Source organism: Piliocolobus tephrosceles, chromosome X, assembly GCF_002776525.5.
Source record: "Piliocolobus tephrosceles isolate RC106 chromosome X, ASM277652v3, whole genome shotgun sequence".
NCBI classification, from domain to species: Eukaryota; Metazoa; Chordata; class Mammalia; order Primates; family Cercopithecidae; genus Piliocolobus; species Piliocolobus tephrosceles.
Window position 1 is genome coordinate 13,007,100 of NC_045455.1, and position 19,161 is coordinate 13,026,260.

The window sequence follows — 19,161 nt, forward strand, 5'->3', positions numbered from 1 at the left end:
AATTGCAAGAAAAATGTAATATAGTAAGACTCTGATAGATGTAGAAATAAATAAAACTATTTATTGATTCAACAGATACTCATCGAGTGCCCACTATATGCAAGGTGGACTACTGTTACCTGTCTGAGTTGTCATTAAAATGCTCAAACTTGGAAATAAAATAATGGTTTGCATTTATTACTGTATAAGAACATAGCCACAAAAGCACAGAGTCTAAATTCCTCTAGATTATATGTTGATAATTATTATCATTAGTCACCTTCACAAACTAAGGCTTAAAATAAATCTTAATTTGGGGAATTATGTGGGCCAAACTTTGGTGGAGCAGGTCATATTTCCAGAAGTCCACTAGTCTGGGCCATCTAAACCCTCAGAGCTAGTTTTTCACTTGAATTTTTGTAAGGCCTTTTTTGTTCACCTCCAAAAGTGGAAATATTTTGTCATTGCTGTGTGGGCTGGCCTTGGTTTATCATTCATGCACATATATACTGCATATATATAAAGAGGACCCCTTTCATTTATATGAAATGGTTTTAAAATGTTAAGCTTTCCAATTTAGATTCTGGGGAACTCAAAGTTGTGTGCATGCTTCGTCTTATGACTCTGGATAAAATATTGAGTGGCAGCTGGGCACAGTGGCTCACACCTATAATCCCAGCACTTGGAGAGGTCAAGGTGGGAGGATCACTTGAGCACAGGAGTTTGAGACCAGCTTGGGCAACATAGCAAGACCCCCTTTCTCTACAAAAATAAAATTTTTTTAAAAATTAGCCAGGCCTGGTGGCATGTGTTTGTGGTCCCAGCTACTTGGTTGGCTGAGGCCGGAGGATTGCTTGAACCTGGGAGGTCAAGGTTCCAGTAAGTCGTGATCACGCTACTGTACTCCAGCCTGGGCAAAAGAATGAGACCTTGTCTCAAAACAAAAAAACACCAAAAATTGTCAAGTGACGAATCTGGTAGGGATTGGAGAAAGAGTTGGATTTAAGTAGGCAAACTCATTTTGTATTTTCTGAGTTTTCAAGGACAGAGCTGGATACAAACAGCAGTGTCCACACTATGTCACCTGTGAGCTGGGTCTTTGATCACATGGTCTAGACACTGCCATGCAATAGAAATACAACAGGAGCCATACACGGAATTGAAAACCTTGGGGTAGCCACGTTTTAAAAAGAAACAGGTGAGGTGGATTTTAATAATATATTTGATTTGCCTTGATAGATCAAAATTATAATTTCAACATGTAATCAATATAAAAACATGAAAATGTTCACATCTTTTTTTCATACTAAGCTTCCAAAACCGGGTGTGTATTCCACACTAATACATCCCATCTGGGTCTAGATACATTTCACGCACTCGTTAGCTGTAATTATTACTTTTTTGGACCATGGCGGGTCTAGAATGTGGTGCTCACTCGGTTTATCTTTGACCATTGAGCTTTTGCCTTTGGTCTGAAATTGCCACAGTTTTGAGAAGTGATACTTAATATTTAATAATTGCTGAGACTGAAGATACTTCTTCAGCAAAGAAACGTTACCTTCGTCTTTCATATCTTTTCATGCTGGGTGTGTTTGAAGCGAAATCGGAAGTCTAAGAAAAAACAGTAGGACTCTTCTGTCAGAATTGCAATAGAGGACGGGAGAGGTGGGGTTTAGAGTTTGAGAATGTGGTGAAATTATGAGGTGAGATTAGGGAGAAGGTTATCGGTAAACCTGAAGGCCGTGTTTTCTAGTTGTTATTTTTCTGTTTTCAACTAAGTCTCTGGTTTAGCCTTATAAGGAGAAAGCCATTTTAAATTCTAGATAAGAGGAATATCTAGAATTCTTATCTAGAGGAATTCTAGAGGAGCCCATCACTTTCCTGTCTGTGTCATAATTTAGCTTTGTGTTAATAGGGTGCTTTCAAGAGCCGTCTTTTGGGCATTTTTAATGAAGGAACTGGGAATGTTTTCCTTTTCAAAGGCCTCCCAGTCCATGGAGGAAAAGTAATCTATGTTACAGTCAAGTAAAAATACAAGATAATTCCTTTTTTCTAGGCAGAAATGTAAAATCAAGGAACTTGCTTTTGAAATTAAGAACAGAGACTATTACATTGGGGAATGTATTATGTTTAGTTGAGAAGTACCAACACAGATTCTGAGAGTGAGAGAAGCTTACAAAAACCCAGTTCAGGTAACAAGTCGGTGGGATGGGGTGGGGTGGAGGGTGTCCATTTGGTTTCTAGTGAGCCATGGAGCTGAGCGCCTAGTCAACTTGAAAACAATGGATGGAGCCCAGCCATGGCACCATCTCCTCATGCTGGGTCTAGAGTGGCCAGCGGGGACCCGGGGTCTCTTGCCCCGTTTATCTCTGGATGAGATCCCGTGGTAATTAATCAGGTCATTTATAATTAAAGGTTTTGTTTGCAAATAAACTGCTAATAGGAGAAAATCCTAAAGGTAGTTTGACCCAGACTCCGGAAAATGTGTCATGGGAAGAGGGGCTGGGCTGTACCCTGAGACTGAGTGGACAAAGTCCCCCATCTCTCATGACGTGGCGGAAGGCCTGGACTTCTCAGAGGCTCTGGCATGAACTTGTAAGCTGGACGCTGTGCTCTCCCCCTAAAGCTTGTGGCCCTAAAATCATAGCCTAAAATAATTCATCAATCTGTTAGCTTTTGGGTTATTTGGCTGTAATTTTTTTTAAAGCTTTAGTGCCTGCCAATACTTATCTGCCAATGAGTGGTAGCAAATGCCCACATGAAACAATAAATCCGTAAGTGCTCAAGTTGGAATTGCGTGTAATTTGAAAGGGTTTTGTTGTTGTCATGGCTCCTTATTGTGATCTTTTGGCATTAGATACATAGAAAGTAATTACTTTCTGCAAATAAAATGATCCTTACTTTGCTTGATGGATCTAAGTATACTCATGTGTAATGCTTTTCAGTGGAGGGAGCCTGGCTTATGGGCTCCATGCCTCCTGAACAACTTGGAGCAGCGCTGAAGGGCACAGCTAAGACTGAAGTTTAGGGAGTCTGGCTCGGGCTCAGCATTTAGAATAATCTAACAACCCAGAGTTTAAAAATGAAACGGGTTGTGGTTTGAAAATTAATCCCCATCACTGAAGTTCCTCAAGTCAAGACCAGGTGGCCCCCTGCTGGAAGCATCTTGGAAGGGATTCCAGCATTTCCATCCTTGCAAGACAGATGATGCACAGCCTCTAAGAAGCAGTGTTGACCCCTGCGTTTCCATGATTTGTCGGGAGCTCAAAGCTTGTTGCACCCCTTTTGATACAGTAGATAGTCACTTCACTTACTGAACATGTACTGCCCTTCCAGAGTCAGTCAGGCCTGCTGATTCAGTCAGAATAATTTTTAGTTGCTCCTACGAGCCAGGCGTGGTGCCAGCCGTCCAGCCGTGAGCAGGCTTACTCTCAAGGGTGTGCACCCTCCCTTCAGGGAGCACCAGAGCGACCTGGAAAGCTTGTTAAAGGCTGATTACTGGTTCCCAGCCTCAATTTCTGATTCATCAGATCTCAGTGGGGCCTGAGTCTAACAAGATCCAGGTGCAGGTTCGTGAACCACACACCTGTGAGTAGCACTGGTTTAGGGCAGTGGTTCTCAACTGGGAGGGATTTCCTGCCCTCCCCACGCCCCTACTCACATCTGACAATATTTGTGACATTTTTGTTTGTCACCACTGAGGGGAGCTGTGGGGGGTGGTGCCACTAGCCTCTGATGGGTAGAAGCTGGGGTACTGCTAAACACCCTGTGACGCACAGGGCAACCACCCTCCACAAAAAGTAAGCAGCCCACATGTGATTAATGCCAAGATGGAGAGAACCTCGACTCGGGAATGATAGAAAATCAAGTGCTGGCAATAAACTCCGTGAGGAATTTTTGATAGACTGTGATCAGGGCAGTTTAGAGCACCACAGCTGGGCCTAACCTAATCTAGGGGGGCAGTCAGGGACATGGAGAGGTGAACGGGCTCACCTGCTCACAGGGGCAGTCAGCTGTGCATACAGCAGGGGTGTTTGCTCTTTTAACTAAGGAAGGAAACAAGTGAATTGCAGAGACCTGCCTGAGAGGACGGAGTTTGGCATGTCACAGCATAAGTGACATTTAACAGCTTTATTGATTAGGTAGGATTCTGCCAGGACCGTTCTGCCCCAAGGGAACTCAGTAAGCATACCCAGGTGAGAACCTGCAAGTGGGCAGTGGTGGTGGGCCTGGAGTGAGTGTGTGCTGGGAGGGGCTGGAGAGGGCCCGTGGTGGCCACTTCAGCAAGGCCTTTAAAGCCACAGTCAGAAGAGGAACCATTATCCTGAAGGCAAAAGAGATAATTGGAAGTCATAAAACAAGAATGTTCAGGCTGGGCTCAGTGGCTCATGCCTGTAATCCCAGCACTTTGGGAGGCCTAGGCAGATGGATCACAAGGTCAGGAGTTCAGGACCAGACTGGCCAACATGGTGAAACCCCATCTCTACTAAAAATACAAAAATTAGCCAGGCATGGTAGTGTGCAGCTGTAGTCCCAGCTACTCAGGAGGCTGAGGCAACAGAGTTTCTTGAATGTAGGAGGCAGAGGTTGCAGTGAGGTGAGATCACGCCACTGCATTCCAGCCTGGGTGACAGGGCAATACTCCGTCTCAAAAAAAAGAAAAAAGAATGTTCATTGTGTTTTATGCGACAATGGGATCTCAGTTAAGAGGCTTTCCTGTTGATCAGTTGGCCTTGTGAAAAGCTTTTAAGTGCCTCAACTATAATAGCCAAGTCAACTTTTTGTATAATAGCTATTCCATTTGTTTGTATTTTAAATCTAGAAATTTGATACACAGATTCTTCCCCCAGAAAGCTGAAAGGACCAGACTCTCTGCTGCCTCTGGAGCCTGTGTGGGAGTGAGGAGGCTGTCCTAGCAGGCCAGCCGTGTAGCTGGTCCTGCAAGCTGCAGGTGTTGGGCACGTCAGGAGTTAGTCCTGCTCATGCTTTATTGAGAGCCAGTGGCCCAGCTGGAGACAGGCCTTCTCATCTTGACAGGGTTTCAACCCCAATGTAGAGCATTTGAGGTTAAGAGTACCTCCCAGCCGGGTGCAGTGGCTCACGCCTGTAATCCCAATGCTTTGGGAGGCCGAGGTGGGCGGATTACGAGGTCAGGAGATCGAGACCATCCTGGCTAACATGGTGAAACCCTGTCTCCACTAAAAATACAAAAAATTAGCCAGGCGTGGTGGTGGGCGCCTGTAGTCCCAGCTACTCAGGAGGCTGAGGCAGGAAAATGGCGTGAACCCGGGAGGCGGAGCTTGCAGTGAGCCGAGATCCGGCCACTACACTCCAGCTTGGGCAACAGAGCGAGACTCTGTCTCAAAAAAAAAGAAGAGAAGAAAAAGAACGCCTCCCACCCCCAAACCAGAAAGCACTGGCTGTTTTGGGGACAGGAAGGCCTTCCATCCTGGGGTGTTGCTGATTCTGTCTCAAGTATTCACAAGTATTTTTCTATCCCTCCATGCAGGGTCTGCAGGACACACACAAACACTTGTTAATTTCCCAAGCAGGCAGTTTAATGAGCTCGCGGTGTATTTTTTACACTATCCAGTTGTCTGGCAGATTTTGGCTGATCAGCCACCCCCTTGACTACTGCATCAAAGCCCCATTGGAAATTGGATCTCCCTCTAAGCTGACCAGGTTTGACTAACCCAAGTGCCACAAACATTAATTAAATGATTTCTGTAGTCCCAGCATTATACCAAGTGATTTTTAACATGTTTAGTTTTTAACATAGTTTTTTAATACAGGCACATGGTTAGGATAATGTAAAGAGTACTGAAGGTTATGTAATGAAAAGTAAGACTAAAAGTAAACTTTCTTCCTCCTCTACCCCAATTCTTCATTTCAGAACTTCTCAGAAACTTGTCAATTTCTTATGTGTTGTCATAGAGGTGTATTTTGCATTTGCAAGCATTCTTTATGAGTGTTTAACAAAAATGGCCAGGTGTTCCTTTGTAATTTTTTCCTTTCAAATATATCCTGAGGTTGGTAATGTTGCCCTCACGTTATGGGTGAGTTCCTTGAGACCGTGAAAGTCACTTGCCCAGTGTCACACAGTGAGTGGCAGAGTTGGCATTCAGATGCTTACGTAGAGCCATAGGCATTCAGACCGGGAGTTCTAGTTTTAAGTGGAATTGAACCGAGTAATGCCAGGTGAGCTACCAATTGGATTCTCCGAGAAAGTTCGCTTTTGTCCCACCTGATACCGATGTCTTTTTTATATGTTGGCTTATTTATTTAGATAAAGAATGAGGGCTTCACAACAGAGAGGAGTATCCATGCAGCTTCCCTCTCCTCCCTTGCAGTTTAGTTCTGGCCCCCAAATTGCACACACCACCGACCAGACAATGTACAGCCAGACCCTGCTCCCAGGAGGCCACTTAGGGACCAGCGGTGGTTACTCGAGCTGCCGCCCAGCCCGGCTTCTTACAGTGTTCACACGTCTGGGGATGTTTTGGCTTCTTGTTGGTGCTCAAGCCCCCGTGCAGATTGGCAGCCCAGCCTGGTCTATGTCTTACCTGCCCCAGGTGCTAGATAGGCGCCAGCTCTGTCAGTGGCTGTGCACCCTTTGGTAGAGGTTGGAGCTGTTCCCCACAGGGAGCAGAGCAGATCCATTCTAAGCCACCTGGTGTCCAGAGGGCCCGAACTCCTGTTCCAGGAGGAGTGGAGATTCCCAGAGGCTTTCCCTGCAGCTCCATCATGACAGCAGCAGTGACCACTGGGGGCATCTTGAAACCAGATGGACTGTTTGCAGTCTCAGTGGGAGTTCTCAAAAAGACTCATCAGAATGGTCTCACAGGTGATTGGTAGGTTGGGAAGAAGGTACCTGCTGCATGGGGACTCTGGCATGAGGTGTCTTTGTGGCCAGGGCTTCATGATGGTGCCTCCCAAAGGCCCTGGGCACCTCCTCGGGAGAGCCTTGAGAGGGGACATATGTACCATTTAGAAGGTATTGTCTAATGCACTCTTGCCCACAGAGAAGTGCTGTCTGAAGCCCAAACCCTGTTTTTAAGTTATGGTTGTTTAAGGTATTTGCTTCGAATTTTAGTTCCTGATGCTAAAAAACTGAGCTGCATTCCATGACTTTTGCACTGATTATTTCTCTTAATTGACAGGTAACAAGGAGGGAGCGTATTCTTCCATCTTCTGGGTGCTGCTGAGTATCTTTCTAGGAGCAGTGGCCATGCTGTGCAAAGAGCAAGGGATCACCGTGCTGGTGAGAACCACAACATGGCCGGGGCCTGCTTTTTCTGTGTATCCTTTTCACTGCTATAAAGACATCTGGGGTGGCCCTGCCTTTGTGGCATTCTCCACGCCTTCATCCCATTGCTGGCCTGAGGTGATAGACCTTTCTGGGCAAATGACTTTCGCTGTCACAATTCCGGCATTTCAGATGGAGAACTGACTGTCTTCCTTGACAGTCATGTGCAACTGGTGAGAAATGGTGAATGAGGAGCTCTCGGAGCCACGATGAGTCCTCTTGAGAGGCCCTATCGAAAAAGATAAAAGAATGGTTTGAGTTTTCTGGGATGCTCGTACATATTTCAGCAGTCCTACATCACCTAGGACTGACCTCATCAATCGTTTTGATCTCAGGTCTAGAAAGGGCGGCAGATAGTTTAGTAATGAAGAAACAGGGCCGGGCGCCATGGCTCACGCTTGTAATCCCAGCACTTTGGGAGGCCGAGGCAGGCGGATCACCTGAGGTCAGGAGTTCGAGACAAGCCTGACCAACATGGAGAAACCCCATCTCTACTAAAAATACAAAATTAGCCAGGTGCGGTGGCGCATGCGTATAATCCCAGCTACTCGGGAGGCTGAGGCAGGAGAATCGCTTGAATCCGGGAGGCGGAGGTTGTGGTGAGCTGAGATCGTGCCATTGCACTCCAGCTTCGACAACAACAGCGAAACTATGTCTCAGAAAAAAAAAAAAAAGAGATGAAGGAACAAGAGTTTTGCAGACACTCAAAGCCTCACGTGCACACACATTCTGTCTCTCTTCTCATCATTCCCCCACCGCTAGCGGTTACCTATGGTTATAGTTAATCACTACCCAAGTGCAACTTCAAGCAACGCTGGAACCAAAGTGGTCCATGGTCACAAATGTTTGACCTGAAATTAAAAGATTACTAACTAGTATTTAAAGGAGAATCTGTAATGCTGCTAATGTTTCTAGTGGGACTTTGTTCTCAGAAGACTCTTTTTATGCCAGATGTGCCGGGTAATCACGTGTTTTAACTTCGAGCCTTGAAGTCTCTTTCTGTGTAATATGGTGCATACACTGTATTCTCTTGGGGTACGTTGTTTTCCTGGAGAGAACCTGTACCTCAGCTTCCACCGGCAGTCGAGCGGGTGGGGGAGAGGGCTCTCTGAAGCGGAAAGACATCTGCCTTTTCAGTCTGATCTGAGTAGATGCTACGATTAAAGACCCAGGAAAGGAGAAGTGTTGAAATCCATTTTTCTTTTTCTTCATTCTAACCAGTTTGCTGCTTAACATTATTAGAAGAAAATATAGAAATTAAGGTTGTGAACAGAGGTAGAAAAAAGGAAAGATGTGGAATTTTTTCTCCTTTTTTTTTTTTTTTTCCCAAGACAGAGTCTCATTCTGTCACCCTGGCTGGAGGGTGGTGGCACGATTATAGATCACTGCAGCCTCAACGATCCTCCCACCTCAGCCTCCCAAGTAGCTGGTACTGTAGGTGCATGCCCCCACCCTGGCTAATTTTTTAAAATTTTTTTGTGGAGATGGGGTCTCCCTGTGTTGGCCAGGCTGGTCTCAAACTCCTAGCCTTGGGATTACAGGCATGAGCCATCGCGCCTGGCCGAGTCGTGGGATTAGAATGATCATATAGAAATAGCTTGGAAAGGAAAGAACAATTAAATCTGTTTGGGGCTTGATACAAGTCAAGGCAAAAATCAGTGGTTGTATTAGGTTGTATCTATTAAGATTAAGCTAGCAAGGAGATGGTATAGGGAGAATTACCATGGAAAGATACTTGAATTTCATGAGTTAATTTTCTTTAAATTTGCTCTAAAACGGTGTTTGTCAACCTTGGCACTATTAATGTTTTACAGCAGACACTTCTTTCTCGTGGGGACTGTTCCGGGCTTTGTGGGATGTTTAGCGGCGTCCCTGGCCTCTACCTACTAGGTGCCAGTGGAACCTCTCAGTTGTGACAACCTAAAATGTCTCCAGACAGTGCCAGACACTCCCTGGGGGGCACAACCCTCCCTGAGAACCACTGGTTTTAGAACCTTTCCCTAATATGAAGTGTGGTTTGAGGACCAGAAGCATCAGCAATATCTGGGAGCGTGTTGGGAATTCAGGATCCCAGGCCCCACCCCCTCCCCAGGCCTGCCGAGTCGGAATTTCCTTCCACAAGGTCCTCAGGAGGCTCCTCTGTGCAGTATTTTATTTTATTTTATTTTATTTTATTTTTTATTTTTATTTTTATTCGAGACAGGGTTCTCTCTTGTCGCTCTGGCCGGAGTGCAGTGGCGCAATCTCAGCTCACTGCAACCTCCGCCTCCCAGGTTCAAGCGATTCTCCTGCCTCAGCCTCCTGAGTAGCTGGGATTACAGGCATGTGCCACCACGCCCGGCTAATTTTTGTATTTGTGGTGGAGACGGGATTTTACCATGTTGGCCAGGCTGGTCTCAAACTCCTGACCTCAGGTGATCCACCCACCTCAGCCTCCCAAAGTGCTGGGATTACAGGCATGAGCTACTGCACCAGGCTTCCTCTGTGCCATTTTTCAGGAGCAGGAGAGAATTCGGTTGAATTTACATGAATAAAGATACAGTGGAAGGTAGCTATTCTCAAAATTGGATTAAAATGGGGTCATTTTGATGAAGCATTTAAGAGGGAGGGGGCAGTCTTGTGTTTGGCTCAGGCCTGTTCACCACATGACCCTGCCATCCCTTGGTAACTGTCCTGCAGCTCACAGGAAAACTGTGAGAAGACAGTGGCTGCTACGCAGGGAGCATCTGCCTTCTAGAAAGTGGTTTTCAACCAGGCAGAAACCGTCTTCTGTGGCCCACTAAGATCATGTCTCACATGGGTGAATAAAATCAGGATTCTTTGAACTGATTAACCCAGCACTGGCCCATGTATCAGATAATTAGTGGCTCCCAGCATTTCCGGGAGAGGGTTAAGTAGGGATGTCATCCTTGCTCTGAAAACCACAAATTACCACTGACTTCTGATGATGTGTGATCTCCTTTGCTGCAAAGAAGATCATATTAAAGAGACCCAAGTCATTTAGGGGCAGCTCTAACTATATCCACTGAGTATGTGCAGCCCACTTGATCCAGATTGAGCAGGGAGTTCTGTCGATGACGGTGCCTGCAGCAGTGACATTTGTAGAAAGTCCATTGCAGGAGAGACAATAGAATCCAAGGCCCATCTCTCCTTTCGCCTGTAACTACAGGTTTAATTTTACCTGCTAGAAAGTAACCATCGTGGTGCAATTGGAAACTGTTAACATAGGTGGACGGCTAATTGAAGTTGTTCCCCTCATGGGTCATGGGCAGAGCTGTAAATGGATAGAGGTGGCCATCCTCCACACCACGGCCCCACCTGGCAAAGGCCTGCTCTCATCAATGTGTGGTTTCCAAAGTCACCTTGGGCATCTCCATTCCAGCCAGCTGGAAGGGGAAACCATGGGGGAATGTGTGCCCAAGTTTTACAACCAAACCTCCAAAATGGTACATGTCACTTCTCCCACATTCCACAAGGCTGGAACTCAGCCCCGCGACCTAGCTTAACTGCAGGGGAGGCTGGGAGATGTCATCTAGCTGTAACCCAGCGAGAAAACTACCGGACAACTAGATTTCTGCACAAGAGATCTCCAGAGCTCCATCAGAGATGACATGTATGTTCATCCCATTTATAAAGAGGCCGAAGTCCACTGGCACTTAAGGTTCACTTACGTGGCTGGGATTTTGAGGTTGATGGCTGCCTTCATCTTCTAGTATGATTACTGCCCAGGAAAACAGTCTGTTGCATGAACTAAAGGACTGTTTTATAGTGACCAAAAAAAGCGGGAGGAGGGATCTCTTGAGGGCTTTTCCTAGGAATCCCAAATTTGTAGTTATCCTGAATCTTGCAGAACTCCTACATGTAGACTATGAAATCATTACTATCAGGGGCTTAGTAAATAATAAATATGATCTATTACCTTGAGCTAACTTCATAGAAACGGAGGAGGGCTGTTCTGTGTTTTTAGAGAGCTGCAGAGGTCTTCCGTGATTCTCTGTGTTCCTTGTCTAGGTGGAGTAATGCAATTGTGAAGTCTGATTGCCGCCTAACGGAGCCACGCGCTCCCGTGGCTGATTGTCTTGCTTTGCTTTCTTAGGGTTTGAATGCAGTATTTGACATCTTGGTGATAGGCAAATTCAACGTTCTGGAAATTGTCCAGAAGGTACTACATAAGGACAAGTCATTAGAGGTGAGTCTGCACTTTTATCTCCAGCCCAGACGTGGAAAATGTCAAGTACCAGCTGATTTAAAATGCCATTTTCAAATATTCCTTGTGATTCTGAATTCTGCAATAACCAACCTTCTAAAGCACAGTGTTGAAGTAGTTCAGGCAGAATTGCTGCACGTCTGTACCTGGCTCAGCCACACTTTTGTTTGAAAACCAGCCCCCTCTGGGGCTTTGCGGTGTCCTTGCAGGGTCTCGGCATGCTCAGGAACGGGGGTCTCCTCTTCAGAATGACCCTGCTCACCTCCGGGGGGGCTGGGGTGCTCTATGTGCGCTGGAGGATCATGGGCACGGGCCCGCCGGCCTTCACTGAGGTGGACAACCCGGCGTCCTTTGCTGACAGCATGCTGGTGAGGGTGAGTTCTGAGCCTGCCACTCCCTGGAGTGTTTTCTTCCCCCACCAGATTCCCAGATCCCTCACCCCTCCTCCTCATCTCACTCCCCTCCACGCCAACAGAATCCCCAGTGCGTGGGCCACCTCCATGTTTGTTTGCGATCACTGAAGATGCTCTGGGATGAAAGCAGGTCCTCCTGAGGGGGTTGAAAGGGCGTGCGGAAGCTCTTTGCATTTCTGTTCTAGCGAGGAGTCAAGAGGTCGGTTCCTTCTCACATAAGGGTCCTTGCCAGTCCCGTGAAAGGGCTCCCTAACCCTGTGGCTGGGTTAAGAGTAAATATAACCTTCTTGGTATCTTTAGAAGACTAGTGGTATAAGACTATTCTTTTAGATGTGCCTTTTTTCTAAAGGCGGGAGTATCAAGCCACAAATTCTTAGCTGTGCATTTCATAGAGACCAAAATCAAGAGAACAACCATCGAAGCCTGTTATGTTATTGGGTACATAGGTGACCCTGGGGCCTCAGATTTCAGAGTCATGGGCTTCAGGCAGCAAATAGATCATAGCTTGGCCAGAAATATAATGAATGTATTGCATGGTCTGGTGGCTTTGCCATATTTTTATGTATCAAAATCTGAATGCATTTAACACGTTACAGACTACAGCCTGTATTACAACTTGTAATACAAGTTGGCAACATTTTAGTTGATACAACTGCTTTCATTGAACAGAAGCATATGAGTGAAGTTAGTGCATATATATATGTTTTTTAAGTTCGGTATCAAATAAATGTTTGTTTTCCTTTTGACCGACAGGCCATAAACTACAATTACTACTATTCATTGAATGCCTGGCTGCTGCTCTGTCCCTGGTGGCTGTGTTTTGATTGGTCAATGGGCTGCATCCCCCTCATTAAATCCGTCAGTGACTGGAGGGTAATTGCACTTGCAGCACTCTGGTTCTGCCTAATTGGCCTAATATGCCAAGCCCTGTGCTCTGAAGATGGCCACAAGAGAAGGTAAGAGGCAGCACTGAATCTTAAGTTCCACGCTGGTTGAGTCAGAAGCGTTTTGTGAAATCCTGCGCTGATCATTTTAATGATTTTGTGGAAGTCACATCTAAGGACATTTGTTTCAAATGCATATTTATGGCTAGGATGAGTTCCATCCATTCGGAATCCATGGCTGGCTTCCGCGGGTGGGGAGCGAGGCTGGAAGAGGGGCTACGGATGACTGCTTCATCCCTCCCTCCCCCTTTTCCCAGGAAGTAGCATTTTGCGATCCTTTTCGCCATAGGTGGTAAAGAGTAATTTACGGTCAGAACAGAGAGTGTAATTGATGTGTGTTGTGCCCATTATTGCACAATTCTTCCTTAAAACACCCCAGTGAACGCTGCCGTGATTCCTTCTGTTGTTGCTGGGGACAAAACAAACCACTGCCCCAAAGAGACTGTTCTTTCTTGATGGGGAAAAAAAAAAGTTATTGAGAAAATAATTGGGGAAAACAAATGTGTTTCATGAAAAAGAAAACTGTTTAAGGTGATTTCTTTTAAGCCTAAGTGTTTATGGAATTAGTAATTTCTCAAAATAAATTAAGTTTTACGTTTACCTGTGTCTTAAATCGGTTGGTAATTCTAAAGAGCCACAAACTTTCATCACCGTTCCCTTATCCACAGGAAATGGGATTTTTAAAGAAATACTGTAGCCACGGGGCACAGGAAGGAGCCACCAAAATTGACCTAGAGTCTTAATTCATCCTCTTGCATCATAGGGGACATTGGGAATGATCAAGTGGTTCTAGAAGTGTTTCAGTGCTCAGCGTCGTATCTCCCTGACTGAAATTTATGGTGATGTAGCAACCAAAAAATGGTATTTGTTTATTTCAGATTTCATAAACTTTAAACTGCTTAAGTGTTACTATTTTCATTACATTTTGGAGAAAAATTTTTCCCCCATGAAAACTGATGGGGACAATTTTTGAATTAATTGAGACCTACAGTGTCCACTGAACTGTTCAGTACCTAAACGGGTTGAGGCAGAGTAAGGAGTAGGGGAATTAATAAGGCCTCAGAAATGTGGTCATTCTAACTTTCTCCATACGAATTGTGTAGCTTTTAAGTTTTACCCTTAGACTCGCTGTGAAGTGCCTGAGGAATATTTTTATGCCTTATCCACATGCTGCCACATGCTAAACTCTCTCTACTGATGATATCCTTTGGCTGACAACAATATCTTTTCTCTGTTGATGCCATGGAAAAGAAAAGGTCTTTAGCATTAATTTAATGTGGAGTAGGACGTTTTTCTTGAGAAGTCTGGAAATAGCCATTTATTTAAATACTTTTCATCATCCAGGATCCTTACTCTGGGCCTGGGATTTCTCGTCATCCCATTTCTCCCCGCGAGTAACCTGTTCTTCCGAGTGGGCTTCGTGGTCGCGGAGCGAGTCCTCTACCTCCCCAGCGTTGGGTACTGTGTGCTGCTGACTTTTGGATTTGGAGCCCTGAGCAAACATACCAAGAAAAAGGTATCAGCCGCCGGGCGCGGTGGCTCACGCCTGTAATCCCAGTACTTTGGGAGGCCAAGGCGGTGGATCATGAGGTCAAGAGATCGAGACCATCCTGGCCAACATGGGGAAACCCCGTCTCTACTAGAAATACAAAAAAATTAGCCGGGCGTGATGGGGGGCGCCTGTAGTCCCAGCTACTCCGGAGGCTGAGGCAGGAGAATGGTGTGAACCCAGGAGGTGGAGCTTGCAGTGAGCCGAGATCGCGCCACTGCACTCCAGCCTGGGCAACAGAGCGAGACTCTGTCTCAAAAAAAAAAAAAGTATCAACCGAGAGTGGTGCTGATTGATGAACAAAACGACCGGACGCATCTCACCGGTGACATTTACCATGTCTCTCTGTTCTTAAGAAACTCATTGCTGCTGTCGTGCTGGGGATCTTATTCATCAACATGCTGCGATGCGTGGTGCGCAGCGGCCAGTGGCGGAGTGAGGAACAGCTTTTCAGAAGCGCTCTGTCTGTGTGTCCCCTCAATGCCAAGGTACCTAGCTGCCAGATTTCTTTTAAAGAGACCTTACTAGGATATCTGTTAAGTTCTTGGGCTGAATAAGAACATTGCCTGTCGCACAGTATTTAATGTAAGACATGACCGAATACTTGGGTTTTTCTTTGTTGTGTGTGTGTTTTTTAAATAATTTTGATAAGATTCATTAAAATTCCACTCAGCCAAAATTGAAAAGAAATCATTTAAAAGCAGACAATATCAATGAAACAGATGACTCTACTGAGGTCTTACTCATCTTCCAGATGATCTACTCACCCTTTGAAGTAGCTTCAGGGGAGGTGGCATTGCGTATTCAGACTGAGGGAGGCCACGGCATGGATTCTGACGTCTAGAGCACACTTTTCAAAAGCCACTCTCTAGTGATAGCATTAACTAGCCTCCTCCAAGCTATAATTTAAAGGGGTAGTAATACCTACAAATTGGCAATAGTTTGGTTCAGGAAGTTTAAATTATGCTATGTGCTGCACAGTAGTACACATTAAGTCACCTTTGGGTCCCCTGCTTGTGATTTTTTGGGGGTCAGATTAGGTAAACATAAATGTACATACAGTCATGTGCCATGTAACTGCGTTTCAGTGAGCAGACTGCATATAGCATATATATGACCGTGGTCCCATAAAATTATACCTTTTTTTTTTTTTTTTTTTTTTTGTGAGACTGGGTCTTACTCTGTCACTCAGGCTGGAGTCCAGTGGTGTGATCTCAGCTCACTGCAGCCTCCACCTCCCATGTTCAAGGGATTCTCCTGCCTCAGCCTCCTGAGTAGCTAGATTACAGGTGCCTGCTACCACACCCAGCTAATTTTTGTATTTTTAGTAGAGACAGGGTTTCACCATGTTGGCCGAGCTGGTCTTGAACTCCTGACCTCAAGTGATCCACCCACTTTAGCCTCCCAAATGCTGCGTGAGCCACTGCCCCTGACCAATATTTTTACTGCCTCTTTTCTATGTTTAGATACACAAATCCTTACCACTGTGTTACCACTGCCTCCAGTACTCAGTACAGTCACACGCTACGCAGGTTTCTGGCCTAAGAGCAGCGGGCTAGACCACACATAGCCTAGGTGTAGAGTAGGCTGTATCATCTAGGGTTGTGTAAGTACACTCTTTGATGTTCAAACAATAACAAAATCACCTGACAATGCATTTCTCAGAATGTATCCTTGTTGTCATTAAGTAATGCGTGACTGGTCTCTAAAATTGGCAATGTTTTTGGTTGAAGCAATCTGGTAGGAATTTTTTCACTTGTATTCTTGATGAATCCAAGCTCTTCACTTGACTAGCTGGTACCTCTTTGGGCAAAACTATACTTTTTAAAACTTTCCATGCCCTTTTCTATCAGAATTGGATAATACCCATCTGCTGGGTTTGTTGTTAGGGCTGAATGAACTAAAATGCTCTCACACGGTGGCCAGCACATAGTAAGTGCTCAGAAAGTGTTAGCTTTTTTTTTTTTTTTCCTCTGAGATGGAGTCTCGCTCTGTCACCAAGGCTGGAGTGCAGTGGTGTGATCTCAGCTCACTGCAACCTCCACCCCGGGTTCAAGCGATTCTCCTGCCTCAGCCTCCCGAGTAGCTGAGACTACAGGCGTGCGCCACCATGCCTGGCTAAGTTTTGTATTTTTAGTAGAGACGGGGTTTCACTATGTTAGCCAGGCTGGTCTCAAACTCCTGACCTCGTGATTCGCCCAGCCTCGGCCTCCCAAGGTGCTGGGATTATAGGCATGAGCCACCACGCCCAGCCAAGTGTTAGCTTTTGTAGGCTCATTTCAGTTTGGGTTTTGCATTATGTTGAGTAGAATGCTATTTGCTCAAAATGGGGGCCAAGGGAGTTAGGTTAGAAGAATTTCCTGTTAGTATAGATTATTATTATTAAATAATGATTCATTCTTTCTTAGGTCCTCAGAGTAAGAGCTGCCTAGATTGCTTACATGCAATCCTTCTGGGTGGAGACGGGGCGCGCTCTGGATCTGTTTCATGTGTATGTTCCATGTTTAAGGGAAAGAATGATTTCAGACAAAATTAAACAAAACTAATGAATAGTTGACATCTTATTATGAACCTTAAGTAAAGAATAATATATAAGAGATACTGGCTACTTATCTTTTTCTTAGATTAAAACCTCTTGTTCATATTTTACTGTTGAGAGACTTAGATGAAATAACGAATTACTTTCAGCTTTTATCTTTAGTTTGATTTGCTGACTTATCAATTTATTTTATGCTACCAAAAATAAATTGCCTGTGATTTAATTTCATAAACATTGATAGATCTGCTTTATTTTTCCTTTACTGTTTGAATCATAGTAATTGCCCCTTCTATTTGTGGAGTTCCTCATCACAAGGAGTTCAGATTTCTTTACAAAGGCTCTATAATTCATCTCTATCATCCTGTCACTCAGCTTTTTAGAGAGAGAGGGTATTATTTTCTTTGTTTTCCCAGATGAGAGAAACTGAGGCATAGCAAGATTAAACTGACATTATCTAGGTTAGTAATGTAGGTGGCTCGAGAGATACCTGGTATGCATGTGCCCAGGTGCCTCTAGTAAATAAGGGGGATGGAACACAGGTGATGTCCAAACCCAGAAGTCTGCCCAGGAAGTGATTTCATATGTGACAAGCTAGAAAACACAGGGCGTGCACTTGTGGGCATGCATGTAAGTATCAGGAGAAAGAGAGTAAGAGTGAGAGTGAGAGAGAGAGAGAATGTGGTTTCTTCTTCTTAATTTAAGGAATACATATAAGACCTCATCTTCAAAATGGACCCAGTGGTAATAGACCTTTCTCAAGAACATTTTTCAACGATACTCTTCAGTATAAACAAGATCGAGATTTTTAGGGGTTTCCTTTGAAATTGAAGTGTCATAAAATTATCTTTACTTCTTTTTTTTTTTTTTTTTTTAAATCTAAGTTAATTTCAGGAAAGAAATCTCAGGAAGACACTGGTTTCCTTCAGTCCCATTATTATAGGGGACATGTTTTCTATACTGGTTTCATTTGCTATCTATTGAATATAAAGTAAGAAAGTGGCAACTGGCTCTAGTTCAGGGCCAGATGTATGAGTTAAGACTCATCTTTTTTGAGAGATTGCAATGTCAGTGTAGGTAGTGCGGGTGCCTGGTCTGCATGTGAATTAACCACAGTGCCTTGCATATGGTAGACACTCAATATTAGTTATTGAGCCAAATGGAAATTGAATTCACTGAGACTGCTATGGATGAGATACCAAGTATATACTTATAATCATTTTTATAGTTTTTAAGGCTTAAAAGTATGTCACACTATCAACTCTGTGATACAATTCTATAATAAATTCTTTTAACAATGAAACAGATCATATGCCACAATGAGGTATTTTCTTAAGGAGTAAGTGACCCAGGATGCTATAGGATTTTTATGTTTTCAAAACATTTTAAGTTTAACATTAGATGTTGCCAGAATATTTATAACAAATCAGCCCTGGTATTAAAGGTGCCTTTCATAACCAATACTCTTACTTTCTTGCGTTTTCATGTCACTGGGTTGTAATGGTTGTTTCATCTTCAGCTTCTCCTGTGCTAGTTCATTGCCTCAGCGTGTGCATCACAAATGCTAGGGGAAGGTTGAAAAATCAATAAGCTTTTCCAATCATTTGTATTTCGGGGAAACAAAAGTCACACATTCTCTAAACACTATTTTAAGTGACCTGGTTGTGAGATTTTTGTTCTGTTTTGTTTTGTTTTGCAATCAAGGCAGCTATTTTTTATTCAAAGAATTCCCTCTACCTAACCCATAGGATAAAGCTGGCCTCCGGGTAAACCTGTTTACCAGTTCTTAAGGATGGCCTGCCTTCTAAGGCTGTATCAGATTTTTAACTAGTTCCTGTTCCAGAGTCCCACGTCCTTCTCCCTTGATCTTCTGGTCTCTGGCGTTCTGAGTGTCTACCAGAACACTGTCTCTACTGCAGAGGGCGGTTGAACTCTTTGTCTGGGCTTTTTATTGAGAAAACAGAATTTGCCTGGAACAAAGGGAAACAGCAGGAGCTTGGGGCGGAAGAGGCGGGCGTCGTGTTGATGTCTGAGTAGAAGCTATATTTGTATTCTGAGGACCACAAAGACATCACCGGCAGATTGGATTATCTGACCCTAGGTTCTTTTGTGCATAGGAGAGGAGGTAAAGTCGTACGTCCAAGCTGGGTTGGGGAAAGCTCAAATTCTAATCATTTAGAGCACTTTTCTCAACACACACTTCGGCGATAGCATTAACTGAGCCTCC

The 19,161-nt window shown here is 44.5% G+C and overlaps 1 protein-coding gene across 5 annotated transcripts in view; it reads left to right on the plus strand.

Annotated features, from left to right (window-relative positions):
* The window catches only part of TMTC4 (transmembrane O-mannosyltransferase targeting cadherins 4), a 69,850-nt gene that overhangs the window by 25,686 nt on the left and 25,003 nt on the right, over positions 1-19,161 (plus strand). For 3 of the 5 annotated variants that reach the window (XM_023218009.3, XM_023218010.2, XM_023218013.2), the window contains 6 exons: positions 7,140-7,240; positions 11,382-11,474; positions 11,702-11,866; positions 12,659-12,861; positions 14,194-14,365; positions 14,755-14,886. In XM_023218009.3, the coding sequence (XP_023073777.3) occupies positions 7,140-7,240; positions 11,382-11,474; positions 11,702-11,866; positions 12,659-12,861; positions 14,194-14,365; positions 14,755-14,886 (866 nt within the window). Of the gene's footprint in view, positions 1-7,139; positions 7,241-10,557; positions 10,732-11,381; positions 11,475-11,701; positions 11,867-12,658; positions 12,862-14,193; positions 14,366-14,754; positions 14,887-19,161 lie in introns of all 5 variants that reach the window. The other 2 variants (XM_023218014.2, XM_031934950.1) reach the window with 2 other exon arrangements.